This window comes from Arvicanthis niloticus, chromosome 27 (assembly GCF_011762505.2).
Source record: "Arvicanthis niloticus isolate mArvNil1 chromosome 27, mArvNil1.pat.X, whole genome shotgun sequence".
NCBI lineage: Eukaryota > Metazoa > Chordata > Mammalia > Rodentia > Muridae > Arvicanthis > Arvicanthis niloticus.
The window spans coordinates 26,328,958-26,346,653 of NC_133435.1; the positions used below are offsets into that span (position 1 = coordinate 26,328,958).

The 17,696-nt window shown below is 39.3% G+C and overlaps 1 protein-coding gene across 5 annotated transcripts in view; it reads right to left on the minus strand.

Moving 5' to 3' along the window:
- The window catches only part of Bmp2k (BMP2 inducible kinase), a 108,757-nt gene that overhangs the window by 15,435 nt on the left and 75,626 nt on the right, over positions 1 to 17,696 (minus strand). For 2 of the 5 annotated variants that reach the window (XM_076926440.1, XM_076926442.1), the window contains exons 13-15: positions 16,348 to 16,532; positions 12,061 to 12,221; positions 5,225 to 5,335 (exon numbers count right to left, since the gene is read on the minus strand). In XM_076926440.1, coding sequence (XP_076782555.1) covers positions 5,225 to 5,335; positions 12,061 to 12,221; positions 16,348 to 16,532 — 457 coding nt within the window. The remainder of the gene's footprint in view (positions 1 to 5,224; positions 5,336 to 12,060; positions 12,222 to 16,347; positions 16,533 to 17,696) is intronic. The other 3 variants (XM_076926441.1, XM_076926444.1, XM_076926443.1) reach the window with 3 other exon arrangements.

The following is a 17,696-nucleotide window of genomic DNA, read 5'->3' on the forward strand; positions in this document are numbered from 1 at the left end:
CACTATGCAGCCTGTATAAGCCTTCAATCCAGAACCCTCTGCTTTGGCCTGGAAGGTACTGGGATCACAGAATGTGCCACTCAGCTCTCATATATTTTTTGGACTGATGGATCATTGTCTCACTGGGCCCAGAATAGCATTTTTTATATCAACAGGGGAAACATTAGTTACGAGGAAACTGAATGGCATAATTTTGATTGCAAGAAAATTTCCAGATTTGTTAAGGGAAATTTTAATATTAATAGCATTAATGCATTATTATTTATAATAATTTGCATCAGATAAAATATTTTATGCAAATAAAGAACTATTTGGCAACTATATGGTCTTTTTACTATATAAAAAAATTTAATGTTATATATAAACACATCTGAGCTAAACTCCAAACTTCATATCCCAGCTTCTATTAATCAATCTACAAATCAATTAATGTTTTTTCCAACCAAGGCTTATTTGAACTTTTTCCTTTAAAAGTAAAATCTTCCTTACTGAGGCTTCTGGCCAGGCCTGGGAGTCCAACCTGTAACCCCGCCACTCAGGAGACTGAAGCAGGACCAGGTTTGAGGACAGGCTGTGCCCCATCAAATCCTGTCTCCTCCTCCTCCCAAAGAAAGAGGAGCCATTATTTTATTATTATACTACTGTTTACTCTAAGGAAATCTTCAACTGATTTTAAAACTCCCTCCTAGCCAGCCATGGTACTGTGCTTCCTTAACCCCAGGGCTCTGGAGGCAGATGTGGGCAGACCTCTCTGAGTTCCAAGACAGCCTGGGTTACATAGTGAGACCCTATCTTAATTAGTAGCTAATTAATTAAATACATTAGAACATGTGAGAAATTAAAAATACTTTAAGTGAATGACAGTGTATTAAAATGTAGATATACATCTTAAATGGACATATACATACATACATATATATATATACATATACACATTTTAAATGTATATATGTGTGTGTGTGCATGCGTGTAATAGCAGCGCTTAAAAAAAATCTGCAAGGCAAGTTCTTGAGCACCTGCACATTAAATACAGCAGTGTGAGGCTTGCAAATAGCTCAGCAGGAAAGGGTGCCAGGCCTGACAACCTGAGTTCAATTCCTAGAACTCACAGGCTAGAAAAAGAGAACCAACTCCCACAGTTATCCTCTGACCTCCATTATGGTTCTCACCAACACACACACACACACACACACACACACACACACACACACACACACACACACAAAGAAAAGTAGAAACAATAGTGGAAGAGAGAGAGGCGGTTCAGTGACAGACCACACCTAGAATGTTCGAGACTCTGGGCTCCAACTTCAATGCTGAGGAAAAAAGTATAAGGCCTTGCTTGTAAAGCTGGACGATAGGAAACTGTTTCAAAATAGGCCAAAGAGAAAGATTATAACCTAATTAACGAATTAAGAGAGCAGATAAAGTCAAAGCTCATTCTAGGAAATTAAAATAGTTGATCTGCCTTAAAGTCTGAGCAAGTCAAATGGAGGAAACACAAATTACAAACTAAGGAAGGAACACCGAGTTCAGCCTGCGAGGTTTTAGAGGGATGATTCTGGCATATCAGGAAAAGCATCAACAATGAACACCCAGTGTCTTAGATGAAACGGGCAAACTTCTTGGGGTGGGAGAAGCATGTTTCAAAATTTACAGTAGAAAAACATGAACATATGAAACACTATATGAAACATGTGTATTGCCAAAAGGAAGTATGTACTTGAATACATGTATTAACAACATAAAGTATGTACTTAAAAACTTTTCCCCAAGAAACTCTGAAGCCTGGCTGGCCTCCCAGATGAACTCTCCTGACTGTTTTGAGGAGAGATGGAGCTCAGACACTGGCTCCTGCAGAGGCTAAGCAAGCACAGCATCCCAGCATACTTCAAAGAACCACAAACAGAATCAACCCTGAAAATGATACTTAACAAACAGAAACTAACATCAAAATTGAAAACAGCAATATTTTTTTTAAATCAAAACATTATGGAAGAGTTATAGCTAAGAAGTCTACGGTTGATTGCTCCCGCCCACGCCTCTCTTCTCCCTGACTTTCCCAAACCCTTCTGCACTCAGTCACCTGTATGAAGTTAAATAACTGCCGGCCTAGGAGATACTGCATCTACTCAACAGAACTCTTTCTGTCCTTCAAGTTCACTTCACAAGCTACCCACTATGGGAAGTGAGACACTGGTATTCATTTGCTGACAGTCTTAAACTGAAAGACAAAGAAAAATCATAGCAAAAAATGTGCAAAACTATAAAGTATCCCCAGAAACGAAAATACATTGAATCAAAGAAAATCCAAGAAATATGATGGCACTTGCAATTAGAAATAACAGACAATAGGGAGTTTCTAAGATGAAAACAGAAAACATTGCCAATATTTTAAACTAAAAAAAAAAATCAACCCACAACACACAATATCCTTACATTTACAACAACAACAAAAAGACACATCAAGAAAATACATTTCAGACTAAAAGACTTCCTAGGTCTCCAGTATAATAAATAATGAAAAAGTCTACAAATGCAGAGCCTCTGAAAGAGGAACACGCACTTTTAACCACTAAGCCATCTCTTAATGAGTCTACTTACTGTAGTAATTTTTAAAAATTCAAATTAATTTATAAAATAAACTGGATAAAAGATAAAAGAAAAAATCAATCATTAGAAGTCTTAATGTTTAAAGCTTGTGCTAGCTACTTTCATGTCACCTAGAATCATTCTGGAAGAGGGAATCTCAACTGAAAAAATGGCCCCACCAGACAGTCCTGTAGGCAAGCCTGTCTGTTTCCTGCTATCCTTCAAATTCATTGCCTCTTTTCTCATTGTTACTGCATGCATAATAAATTGCACAATAAATCTGTGTCTGTGCATATTTATTCTTAAGTCTAACTCGATCATCTCTATAATGTTACTTGTAAGTATGCTGTCAGGGCTGACTCTGTGGATGGACAAGTTGGTGTGCTCTTCCCTGAGGAAGACTCTTATCTCTTATCATTTCTTAATAGTTCCTAACAAATCTTTCTCCTTTAAAATAAAAGGGACACAGTGTGTGGTGATGCAGGCTTGCAGCTCCAGCATTAGGGAGACAGAAGCAGGATGGAGATCTCAACTGTGACCATGGCCTACATATCAAGCAATAACATGATAGATAGATGAATGGATGACAAATTAGCTAGATAAACAGGTGGATATATAGTGGGATGGATGGGTGGATGGACATACATCTATCTATTCATCCATCCACCCATCCATCCTGATAAATTGTGTGTAGATAGATAGATAGATAGATAGATAAAGTATATATAGATATATCTATATCTATATCTATATCTATATCTATATCTATATATATATCTGAAAAGTATCAGATTACTATTATTGTCCCAGAGATTACCTTTGTTCAATGTGTGTGTGTATGTGTGTGTATGTATCAGGATGGATGGATAAATGGATGGACAAACAAATGATAGATGGAATGATAGAATGGAATGATAAGACAGATGAATGGATGAAAGACAGATGATAGATAGATAGATAGATAGATAGATAGATGACAGACAGTCAGAGAGAGATAGCACAATTCTGTAACAAACCATGTGGGTTCCTCATATACTCACTTGGTCTCACTTTCTACGTAAAGCATATTTTCACTACAGATAATTTTCCTCCTCTCCCAACTACTTCCTGACGTTTAAGGAGAGGTTAATTTTAGTTTCAGGAGATTAATTTATTCTACTACTAGAGAAAAATGAATATTCCTCATACTTCACATTTACATAAAAATTATATGCAACAAACTATCTCCATGCTTGTTAATATATAGGCTGATGGTAATTATCTATTAAGATGTTTTATTTTAAGTAAACTTTGAATCTGAAAGGGTCAGATTACTATTGCTGTCCCAGCGATCGCCTCTGTTCTGTTGTAGGGACATCCCTCCCAGGCCCATGTGCTCCAGCACTTAATTTTCCAAGTCAAACCACTGCAATATTAATAATGCTCACGCTGTCTGACAGGTTCTAGAGTGAGAGCCCTTTTATCCGAACTGCCCCAGATCTAAGAAATATTCAGAAGTGCCTTTTACAGACAGCCATAATGTTTTCAAACAATGACTACTAAGTCATTATTGGGTTGGTTACTGGGCAAGATCAAACACAAGCCATGTTCCCAAGCCTCAACAAGTTCACATCTAATAGAATATACACAAGGTTCAACAAAATGACAGTGTCAACCAAGCTCAGATTTGTGAACAAACTGCTAATTACAAAACCTCCACATAACATGGCAATAAGCGTGTGTGCCAAGAGAGCACCCAGGAAATGTGCTCCAACGCCCGGCTTTCAGGCCCACTCGCCCAGGTTCCCTCGGAAGTGGTTTGCATGGGGATGTGCAAACCTGGTAAGGCAATGGAGTCCAGCTGAAGAGGAACAAAAGAACAATCACAATAACACTACTGCACTGAAACTGCTCTCTGCATCTCAAGTCACTCAGTCCTAAGATCCCTGAAGAGCAATGAGCATTTCTGACAGACAAGAAAGATAACATGCTTAGGACATTAGCAGCGTGAGGAACCACACAAAACGGATGAGCATCGAGACACAACTAGCTGTCCATGCTACAGATGTCATCCATACAATTAACAATGAAAGCACAGAAAGCAGAAATGTAAGAAAGGTGGGGCGTCTTCAATGACAGAAAAGAGTGAAATACAGAATACGACAGCAATTCGAAACAATCGTGCTAGGTGTTCTACATCATACAGTTACTTTGAAATTACTAACAGGAATAATTTCACATAGTGAACTGCATCAGCATTCAACTTCTGAACTGAAATCAAAAGTGTGAATATAAGAAGGGTAGTTAGTGGCATGCCAAATACAAAATCATTAAGACAATTATAAGAAATCATGTATATGCTAAGAAAACATCAAATTTTAAAGCAAAATCTAAGTGTAAAAGTATTTTAAGTATATTTTAAACACAGGAGACATTTTTACATGTGATTTTTTTTTTTCAAAAGTAGAACCCAGTAACTGGTGAAAAGAATTGTGTGTCTCCTGTGTGAATTGGCATCTCCCCACGTTGGCAAACTCAAAAGGCCACATATTAGGAAGATTAGATGGTTAATACTTCCTGTTTTCAAGCTTCTGTACCTAACATCCGTCTCCTACTTCTGTCCGCGTGTGTAACTTGCACGTGTGTAACTTGCCTGAGTGAGAAATGAAAGGGACGGAAGCAAAAGGCTCCTCCAGAGGACGGCTATGCGGAACAGGGGGCGGGTCTACATTCTTATCTGAGGGTGTGCTCTCCCCGAGCCTGTCTGCAAAAATAAGATCAAACAAAACAAAAATAAAATAAAATAAAGATGGTTTTAAACAAAAAGTGAAATACAATATAAACCAAAGTAAAAATTAAAACAACAGCCTTTCTGAAAATCGTAATTCACAGCCCTGTTCCGATAGGGGCTGAGGGTCTGTCCTAAGGTAAATAAGTATTTGTTGATACAAAATCAAGTTCAAGGAGATTAATCAGTGCTAGATTACATTAAATACAATCTACCTAATTAGTCTGGTTCTCTTAATACTAGCTATTTTTATTTGTAACATATGGAACTTGAGTTTAAGCCCTGCTTATTACAGTTAGCGCTTTCACCAAAAACCTATAGGAGAAAAAAATTACAAATGGTTATACCTTTATAAAATTGGTAAATTCAAATTCTCAATAGTCAGAAAAATAATTCACCCCATTTGACATTCATCTCTACCAACACTTTGTACTATTACATGCGCGCGCGCGCACACACACACACACACACACACACACACACACACACACACGTGCGTGCACATGCACACTCACAAAGTGTATTCATCTAACAAATATTTGAGTGTTTGGTATACACCAAGCACAGCACCGTTCTGACCCCTACCCTCACATAGCTTATATGAACAACAACACATATACAGTATGTCTGAAAACTAGGGAAAGCAGGATGACAGAGTGAGCTTGCGGGCTACAGGGCACAGAGAGGCTGCAGGCAGCTGGAGATGGAGATGCAGGGCAAAGGTGAACATCACAGAACAAAGGCGAGGGCAGCCATGTCTGAAAGAATCTCCATCCCCCATTCATGGCTATACTCCCTTAAGCTCAAGTTGTCCTCACTAGGGATACTTATGTGCTAACTAGGCACTTTCTGACCTTGCTGTACAATGTCTCTTTCCTTATTTTAAGCAATCAAAGCTGTACTATTTGAAACTTATCAAGAAAGAGATTTCAGGCATTCCTAGTAGACCTTTGTTCCATAGATATTTTAAAAGGGAAAAAAAAAAGTCAAATCCATTTTCATGCTAGCTTGTTTTCAAGAACTGTTCTGGTGAGTACATTAAGAGGCTAGAGGTTAAAGCACCAGCTGAAGAGCTAGTTTCATAGCATCTTTCTGGAAAGACAATGAAGACCATTTACATGAGAGGCAATGTTGGCACGTGGAGGAAGGACAGTGTAGGAGTCTCTTGGGTATCTATACACCAGAGACTATATACTCATATCAAAGAGTCCTCTTGGCTCCTTGGCCTTCTACACACCCTCTAGATTCTGTCCTGACAGAATGCGGAAGAACAAATGAAAGCTAACCCAAGTGACAGCCACAAGAGCATCATCAAGAAGGGTAGTCAACCCAAATCAAGACGGTATGTAGACATTTAAGTCTGAACTAGAAAGAGCCTCCTTAAGCCTGCATCCTACCTGTCAGGAGGTTACTACAGAGCAGCTGCTTCCCCTGTAACACAGACATGATGAATCACAGTATCGAAGTGTGAACTTGGAAACCTCCATTTTAATGTATTCTCTAAATTTATAAAACACTGTCATAACAATGGTTCCCCAGCTTATGAAAGTGCAAAAGCACTACTACCTCTTGGAATTCTTTTACATTTGGTATATTATTTTCAACAATCAAGCAAACTGTGGTAAATACATAAACAGTACTGTGAAGTTAGACACAATAACAACAAAAACCTTCATGTGGAAGTAAGCTAATTGTTATATAGAGGTCTCCAAAAGGAGAAGTACAGGAGTTACTGTTGTATAAAAAACTCATTTACTCAATTATTTTCAAATAGAAGTCAGAATATATTTATAACAAATGTGTTCTATTGTTCCACAAAACACAAAATAAATGTTTAATGGAATATTTTTATATCACTTAAGATTTCTAAAATTCACATAATCTGGGTCTCAAAACACAGAGTACAAGGTAAATACACATTAACTTACTACACAATCGATCACATAGATATAAAAACGAGATGCTTACTGTGGAGCTACATTTGAAAGACCTGGTCACCCCATCCTATGTTAAGTACCAGTTTCAAATGGATGGTTTTCTTTTGAAGTCTGGGTTACACATAAGGAATCTGCCTCATCCTGACATATAAAAGCATTGTGCTGGGAAGTGAAGACAGATTCTTTTCAAAATGTTCAACTGATATAAACAGTGAAAAAAAGGTAAGACTTTAAAATTCTGAAAGCAAAGTCCTTTCCATCATACCACCAACTCTAGATGTTTTAAATGTGAAGCTTAAAGAGACAATACCCTCTAACAAAGACTTAAGAGTTAACAAACAGAGTTGTAAAAAGAAGTCTTCATTGGTACTATGGAGTCAGTCTAAGGTGCCTGAAAATCATTACTCTGCATTGAAAACACTGTAGCAGGTCAAAATGAATGAAGGCTAATGGCTGAAAACTTTAGACGCCCTTACATTTACAACTATTGTGTCTTCAAAATTTATACAACATATTTAGTAAAACTGTAAAACAACCAGTCTTTGAGTTTCTGTTATTCCTTTTAGTCACTTTGAAGAAATTTTAAACAGAAAACAGTAAATCTATTTGTCTAAGAATCAACCTTCCACTGTTCTTAATTAACAGTTACAAGGATACCACCATCTAACCAAATGCAAGTTGACATTTTCCCCAAAGGTGGTATTCCAGTTACTGTTTAACATAGTAAGTATCATAACAACTAGACTCCTGAGGGGTACATACTGATCTGATGCTTTGGTACAAAAGATAATGACAGCAGCAAGCTTAATTTAAAAATAATCACTGAGACAAACTTCATTGTTAATACTTAATATTGTTTTAATGTATTCATATTAGGAAAGAACCAGTTAAAGATTCTGAACCATAAATTACATTCATTTACACTGAAAGCTAAAGCAACAATAGTTTATTTTATATGTTAAATTCCGGTTACAGGTAATCAACTATTTCCCTAAAGACCACTAAAAATATTATCAATTATTTCAGTTTTAATATCTCAAAAATGTTATTACTTTAAAATTGCTTCCTATAGGAAGCACACGAGTAATAGATCCTTTCAGACAACATTCTCTTCTTTCCTACTAAACAAATAGGCGTGTAACACTTGATCAGAAAATCCCGAGTGGCAATATAGCCTGAACCGTGGCCACTCTGCAACTTATTTATTACTTGCAGGGAGAGTGTGTTCTCAAAAGCATCGGGAAGATGGTCGGTCTCTCCCCAGAAAGTATTTCATTAACCAAATGCGTGTGCTTTTACAAAGAACTCTGGAAAACAATAAATATGTGTGCCAAGTAACAAATGTATAAATAAACTATGTGGTATTTCAAGTGCATTAATTTAATTAATTCTTCAGTTTGGAAAAAAAAAATCATTGAGGACAGAGCCAAGCAATAACGAACACTCATCAATGTTAGTGTACAGTCAGGCTTCTACTGAAATTGAGGTTCTAGAGGAAGTCCCTGCTCAGCAGAATGGTTTAAGCCCTACCATTACCATACAGATCAAATGGCAGATACACTACTGCTGTAGCCAAAGAGATAGCAAAGAGAACTGTCACACCTAAGTACGACTACAGAAGGAAATGTTTCTAAGTATATACACCCCGTATGCTATCAATTTATAAATTTGCGTAAACTCCTTCCTTTGAACTCCAGTCCACTCGCTCATTTAATGTTAAGAATATGGAATGCTATCCATCGGCTTCCTGCCGTCATCTGCCCAACAGGTCAGTGCTGTATGCTCTTGACTCTCATTTGATTAATTTACCAAGAAACCTAGTGAGTTAAATATAGTTGCAAGATGCCAGCTAAACATTGAGGTGATGATGGCTCCCATTCCCCATGTAGAGACAATCCCTTCATTCAGCTCCCCTAACAACCCTGTCCCATAGATCCTAGTTTACAAGCGGCAGGGGACAGGGGTGAGCCTGACACAGCTGCTGAGTGACCTCAGTATGACTTTAATCCAGTGAGATGCCATCAGCAGGGATCAAAACGTGAGTTTCTGAGGCTGTGTGTGCTGAAGTGAGTACAGTAGCCCGGCGGTATTGGTGCCCCTGCTCAAGGCCATCTGGGCGGTTTATAATGGCAGTGCTTGCTCTCCATCCATGCTCCTGGGCTCACGTCTGGGATCTGGCATCTTCTGTGATACAGTGTGACGCAGTTTGAGCTGCCTCTGTCAACAGGTATACAAGTCCATGTGTGCAGCACTAATGTTGCCTATCTTCAAATTTGAAACCAGTTATTCCAAAATTTAAAAATGAAACTATACATGCAGGCATGTCCGCATCCAGTTCCTGACTCCACCAAAGACACCGCACATTTTAGAAGACACAAAATAATAAGATCCTTCAACTGACCCTTGACGTTTTGAAGAAAAAAAAATGGTATTTTTTAAACCCAAGAATCAAAATATATTTGTTAGTAAACCCTTCTCAGAGCACATTAAAACTTTTAACAGGAAGAGTGATATGTAGGAGGAGCTAAGTGGGAAGGAGTACTGAGAGGAAGAGATGGAGCAAGGAGAGAAGATGAAGAAGAGGAGAAGCAAGGTGATGAGAGAGAGAGAGAGAGAGAAAAAAGGAGAGAGGGGACATGGAGGCAGATGTTCACATGTCTCCACCAGTCAAAGATAGTCTTTATATCTAGGTTGGGTATTAGGTTACGCTTCTGATTGAGCATTACCAAACTTATAAATCCTTTGATTAACATTTAAAAAAAATTGTATAAAAGTAAAAAGGAAAGGGGGAGCATGGGACAGGGGTGTTCTAGGGAGGGGAAATGTGGAAAAGGGATGGCATCTTAAATGTAAATAAAATATATATAAAAAAAAAGACACCGCACATTTTAGAAGACACAAAATAATAAGATCCTTCAACTGACCCTTGACTTTTTTTTTTTTTTTTTTTTTTCAGAGCTGAGGATTGAACCCAGGGCCTTGCGCTTGCTAGGCAAGCGCTCTACCACTGAGCTAAATCCCCAACCACCCCTTGACGTTTTGAAGAAAAAAAAAATGGTATTTTTTAAACCCAAGAATCAAAAAATATTTGTTAGTAGACCCTTCTCAGAGCACATTAAAACTGACACTTTTTGCTTCTAAGCTCACCCTTGGCTGGGGAGATGGCTTGGTTAATACACTTGCTGCATATGGAGAGGATCCAAATCCCCAGTGTGGTTGCTAGGCGTGCATGGTGGCCAACTGTAAACCCAGTGCTCAGCCGGCACACAGACAGACTCCAGGCAAAATGACTTGAAAAACTCTATTTTTTATTTGTAGGATCATCTGAAAGACTATTCCTCAAATGGTAAGGGAGAAAGGGACTTCAGGTGTACACAGGCATGCAAACACATGAGCATATGCACGCACACACACGCACACGCACACATTAAAAAACTAAAATAATCCTATAAATTATAATTACTTGACTATCTTCTGATCTCCCTTTACCATTCTTCAAAGGAGATCATTTACAACCTTTTTTAAAAAAAAAAAAAAAAAACGGGGGCTACTTAATAGAAATTCCAGGAAAAATACCATACAAAAATGTTGTGATTTAAAAAACATTTTTTAATATGAGGTAAGATTGGTTTTTTTTTTTATCAAAGTTAACAAATGTATATCAGAGGCTTAAAATTCATTTTTATGCTCACACTTAATCACCAATATGCAAAATACAAATTTAGACGTCAAACTTGAATGCCTTACAGGAATCCTTTACATGAATGTAGGCCATCTGTGAATTTTACATAAAATACATACTAATTCAGACAAAGCATTTCATTTACTAAATGTGTTCATAAAGCTAGTTACTTAAATAAAATAGAAATTAGAAACTGAGAATTATTTATTAGGACCTTCTCTTTATATGCAAAACAGAGAAGCACTACATATATAGTATGTGTGTGCGTATATATACACACACTACATATATATATACTATATATGTGTATATGGATATATGTGTACATATATCCGTATATATGTATACATATACATACACATATACACATACATACAAGCTTCAGAAACTAGAAAACACCTACGTTTTCTACAAAATGAGCTTCTTGCTCTTATTCTGCAAACCTCCTCAAACCTCCTCAAACCTACACTCTTCTAAAAAAGATCATTTCTAAAATCCATATGGCAAGGCTTGATGTATGTGTTAGGTAGTTTGAGAAAAGGTAATGATTCCAAGTAAAAACATTGAGATATCAGATTTAAAGTGGAAAAAATTTATTTACCTTTGGCCATATTAGGACAACAAAGCAGTCCCTTTATGTCACCATTCAGTGAAGGACACAACAAAGCATTACCTTAGTGCAGCCCATGCTTTCTCTGGGCATGCTCAAGGGTGTCTCAGACCCACGCTCTCTCCTACTGAGTGTGCAGGAAAGAGCTGCAGAGCGATTAATAAGGCAAGGGACTGACAATGTCTTCTCTACCTGAACATTAACCTTCCATGTTTTGAAGATGTTATGAATTGCACATTCATAGATAGTTTTTACCGGATAAGATATCAGCAATCTTGAGTTTATTAGCTACTATCAGGCAACTAATTTCTAGTGTGTGACACAACACAGCTTATGAAAGAAAGTGGCCTGTATTTTTCCCTCAAATGTACAAAAAGAAGTTCTGACACCACTTGACACCGTCTTTGGCCTTGCTGAACTATACAGCTGTTATTCTACTGTGAAGCAAAATAAGCCTTCAAGTGTCCCTTACTTGATCTTAGAAGGTCAAATTCTCTGTCCAACAGTTCCTCTTCCGTTAACTTGGAAAAATTATCTTCTCCAAAAGGATTCCAGCCTGACATGTCAGGAGGGTGGCTGATGGTCTTCTGATTCGTAAAATTTGCAACTGCCTCTTTCTCAGCAACTGACCTGCTGAGAGAGGAGACAGAATGACAGAGATGACATTACAATTCAGGGAACTTTTCAGTGCCTCACTTCATACTGCACAAACTCTTGGAACAAGACCTGGAGTGCGGACGGTAGATTAAGTACAGGATGAGGCTGGGCTGTAGCTCAGGGGTAAAATGCTTGCCTGGTATAAGACCCGGGATATTCATCAAGAAAGAAACTAAAACATGGGTCATAGTGGTTCATTCCTGGAGTCCCAGCACTCTGGCAGCTAAGGCTGTAAGGCCAGCCTGGACTATACAGTAAGTTCCCAGCCAACCTAAGCTAGAGTAAGACCCTGTCTCCAAAAGATAAAGTAAAGAAAGAAAGAGTGCAGGATGGACAGACAGCAGCTGCCATGTGAGCCACCTGCACAAGGCCTGAGGCTCTAACTGCCTGCACATGCAACTGCACACTCATGTGCTCCTTCCTTAGCCCCTTACTCCTCTGCATCCTAGTCCACAGGAAAGGAATAGAGTATAAACTTTTGGGGCTACTGAAGAGAGTAAATGATTCAATATGTGTAAAACAAAAGCAGTGTCTGGTTGAAAGAACAACAGAAAACAAGCATTTGGTAAGTATTAGTTGTTATTCTAACAAATTCCAAACAATGATGACCTGCTAGTGTTGCCTTATACAGGGGCAAAAATAACAGATTATTCTGCATACACATACCAGACCACTCATGTTGTTCAAAATTTATCTATGGTCCCATGATGAGTCCATGGGTTCTATGGAATTTATCTGATAGGCCTGCTAGTTTTTAGGAGAAAATACAAGCAAGCCTAAAGCCCAAGGGTGTCTGGGCATCTCCCTCAACCCAACCAGAAAGCCCAATACAGAAATAAGGCAGCCAGAATAAGGTTCTGCTTTCTTCAACAATTTTTTTTCCAAAAAAAAAAAAAAAAATGGTACTGGGGAAGGACTCTACATGTTAAAAGAAATAGTTTATAATCCTAAAGTCACTGTCATTCCCAACACATGGGTCAGAGAAGTGAAAACAAGGGGCAACAGGTGTCCTTTTCATTCCTAAACCCAGGTCTATTGGGTGTGCTTCAGCCAAAAAAAAAAAAAAAAAATGTTTAAACGGTTGTTGTAGGCTGGAGCACACACAAAAGGGAAATAAACAGTAACTTACCTCCAACTAAATAGACTCATCAGTTAATAAAACCTGGGCATGGCCAAGTCATACATCTACCTTCATGTGACAGAGTTTCATCTCTAGTTTCCAAATGTTTTGGACTTGCAGAGTCCTTAAAATACACAGCAGATGGGAAAACTCAGAGAACATGCTTCAAACTGTCTGGCTTTCTGTTTGACTCATTCTCCTCCCACTCCCCCGGGAAGGAATTCAGAGACTGTTTCTGGCACACTGTTCAACAGAGTGCCACCTTAACCCATATGTAAAGATGCATTAAAGCGCGTTGTTTACCGGGGCTGGGGATATGGCATCACAATGAGTTCTCAAGACCTTAGTTTACTCTCCAGCACTAAGCTGGGGTGTAGGGTTAACAAACTGTTTACACTTTTACCCCCCCAAAATGAAGCTTAATCCTTAACCCCACTTAGTAATTGTCTTACTGTAATCACAATTAGTTACTTTGCCACACTGCAGTTTTTTAAATGGCATCTGATTTGCATAACTGTAAATAATTAAGACTTTGAACAAATTAAAGACTCAATAATGTTCATTATTAAAGCAGACAGGGATGCTGGAGAGACAATCAGTGGTAAACAGCACTTCCTACTCTTGCAGAGGATCTGGGTTCCATTCCTAGAACCTACATGGTGGCTCACAACCATCCGAGACTCCACGTCTAGGAGACAAGTGTACTCCTCTGCCTCAGTGCATACCAGGTACCCAATGGTGCACATACAAAACACACTATACATACAAAGTAAAAATCAGTACTTTAAAAAAAAAAACAAAAAAAAAAAACAGCATAGGGGTTGGGGAAAAAAACGAATAAGAAGCATCTGTGCTTGGAAGGCCCAAGGCCCTGGCTTCAATTTACAGACAGACAGACAGACAGACATGAGAAATGCAAAGATTTCCTTGTATGTATTATTTAGCTTTAAGATACTGATGAAAGCCTCTGAGTCTGAGGCTAGCCTAGTCTATTAATAAGCGCCAGGAGAGCCAAGGCTACACACAATGAGGCCCAGTATCAAAACAACAACAGACATTGATGAGGCTGATGTACTGATCACTGAGGTTTAGGCCTACTGACTTACATATGCTTTATACTTCTGAAAGATCACCAGCTTCTGGAAGTACAAGCATGCACAACAAAAATGGAGTACTGACTGTGAAAGCCTGGGTAAGAGGATCCCTGTTACTGTCGCACAGTGTGCACTAGCAAAACTTTTATTATTTGTTGCTTTGATTTTTTTCCTGTTTCTTGGGCAGTGCTGGAGGGTGAATCTCAGTCCTTGTTATGTGGATTTCTAATGAAACAGCAGCTTAGCTGTGTATATGAACTAGCATCAAGCAGACTGTGTAATTCTAATAAAAACTACGTCACTCTTGTCACAGAGGAACTAACTTCATAGCTTTACTGGACCACTGCTCGCATTTCATAGTTCAGATGCTACTGGATCTAACGTGTTTCCAGCGTGTACTTTAGGCCCTGGCTTTCTGTAATAATGCCACTAATATATGAAGGAAGAGTGCTAAGCAGACAGAAGCTAGTGTGAGCAAGTGAGTGGCAAACGCCAATGTGCACCTTTGAGTGCTGCTCTCCACTGCAATCATCTGTCCCAGCCCATACACCTCTGCTTCTGCTTCAGAATGTATGTTATTAGATTAATTTTTAAAAATCTCTGTCCTGGTGTCTCCCCAGTCTATAAAAGATCCCTATCATTCTTCTTCCTTCTTCCCTCCCCCCACCACCTTCCATCCTGCTACCTCCTTTTGTCTCCCTCTCCTCTCTCACTCACTCACACTCCCAAAACTGTGACTGCACCGTTACCCTCTCTGGACACACTCAATTGTCAGTAGGATGCTGCTGTCCTCACGCTCACTGTCCACTCAGATTCACACACTCTCTCAGCTACTGCTTCAAATCCTGAACCTGTGTTTAAGAGCTTCTTTGGTGTTCCAGCATCTAGTTTATCAGCTATTTCAATTTCATATTTAAAGATATCAATATTTACTACCTTGGGACGGGAGGGTGTAGGTTTGTATGCATGTGTATACTTGTGCATGTTTGTGTGTGTGTGTGTGTGTGTTCACACATGAGGAGGGAGGAAGGCAACCCCACCTGTTATTCCTCAGGGGCTGTTCACCTTGTTTCTTGATACTGGGGCTTATCAATTAGGCTTGGTTGGTTGACCAAGAATCCTTCTGTCTTCGTCTCCCCAGCCCTGAGGTTACAGTGTGTGCCTTCACTCCCTGCTTTATTAATAGAGCTTGAAGATCAAATTTAGGTCTTCCATGCTTGTCAGAAAAGCACTTTACCAAGCTCTCTCAAAACCCTTTAATACTGACTCTTAATTCCAAGACCCTAAAGAACTTACTATATTAATGTCACATCCAAACATGAGGAACTATGTACCAAACTTCTTCAATTTGTTGTAATCATTTCCCATAGAAAGTACCCACAATAATTCTAACCAATCTATCTGAATACTTAAAATTCACCATTTCTCAACTACACTAATAAGTTTGCTACACATGACGTACTTGAAATGTTTGTCCCCCATGTAAAGTGAACCAAATCATAGGAATTTTACAAATAGTCAAGTTAGTTGAAGGCAGTAGTAACACATAAGTAGAAAAAGTTACCATGTCTATAAGGATTCTTTATTTTCAACCTCTAAAGTGGTTTTCTTGGACTTTGATTCTACTTAAATTACAAAGAATGCCTGTATGTGTGCACCAATAAACTCCTTAGTGTCTTTATGTGTGGCTAAACTTTGTCTGCAAATAGGAACTGGCAGACGCACTAGAGGGAACAGGAGGAAGGAAGACACACAACAGAGGACTAGGCGGGAACGAGTCAGCTCTACGTAATAGCGAAAGCGAGCTCATTCAAGAGCCACTTGGTGCTTCAGTAGTGTCGCCCACTTCCTCAGTGAGTGCCTTTGCATCCACTGGGAAAATACTTGCCTGTTGGCACCATAAGAGGAGTCCACTATGGTTCCAACCTGAGCTGGAAGTGAGGAGGTGTAGGAAACTAAGGCTGGTGAGAACTCCTGAGGGGAGGTGAGATCCTCGGGCGACACCTGCTGTGCTGGCTGCTGATGGTGAGCTAGCATCTGCTGCTGCAAGAAAGCCTGCTGGTACTGCTGCATCTGAAACAAGAAGCAACACACAGCCTATGTCCAAGTCACCAAAGCACTGCACCTCCCCGTCTGGTTACCATGTTTCTTCCTTTTCCCAGTTATGGAGATTTCTTCCTTTTCCCAGTTATGGAGACAAAACTAGAAACCCCCAAAACAACTGAATATTTGAAGAAGGAGCTCTTACCAGAAAACTATACAGGGTGGTTTAAACCCATCTAATATTACAAAGCCAGACTCGCTTGGCCAGATTCAAATTTCTTCCTTTAAGTATTTTAAGAAAAAGACAAAGGAATAGGTTAAGTAAACTGATTCGTGTAAAAGAAGAAAAGGCAAACTGCTCTTTGGAGCAAACGCATGGCATAGTCCTTCTGTTTCACTTTTACTCCACAGATACTTGCTGAATGGAAGAGACATGCGACAAAAGATAACAGGGACTCTTATAATCACAAGTGTTATTAGTCAGTTATAATATTCAGATGCAAGAGTTTAACTGCAGGCTGCTTGAGAATATCCATCTGCCTTCAAACAAAGTGTCAATTAAGTGATGTTTTAACTTGAATGGGGGTGGGGGGTAGTGTGTGTGTGTGTGTGTGTGTGTGTGTGTGTGTGTGTGTGTGTATGTGTGTGTTTGTGCGCGCGTGTGTGCATGAGAGGGGTGAGGACATGAGAACACAGGGAGGCCAAGGCTAACATGAGATGTTTCTATCGATCTCTAGCTTGCCTTTGAGACAGGATCTCTCACTGAGGATGGAGCCCACCTGGCCCATCAGCTAGAATGGCTGACAATGAGCTTCTGAGATCTACCTGTCTCCAAGAGACAGTAGGACATGTCTACTAGCCAGTAGGGGCATAGGATGGAGCATGTGCTGTTGGCCTTCACTTCTAATGGGAGCCTGGGATCTGAACTCAGTCCCCTTGTTTTCTTGGCAACACTGTCAGAGGAGCAACTCATTAAGTAAGAGGAGTCCCTCATTAAGTCACATAACCAATTTGCATGTGTGGACAGTCAGCCTCTGGCCTCTTCAGCCTTCTCTCTCCTCACTTTTTGAGACACAGTCTCTCTCACTGGACTGGCAGCTCACTGACTTGGCTAGGTTGGCTGGCCAGAGCTTTTCCATCTCTGCCTCCTCTCCTCATTGCTGGGATTACAGGTGCAAGTTCCTACGCCGAGAT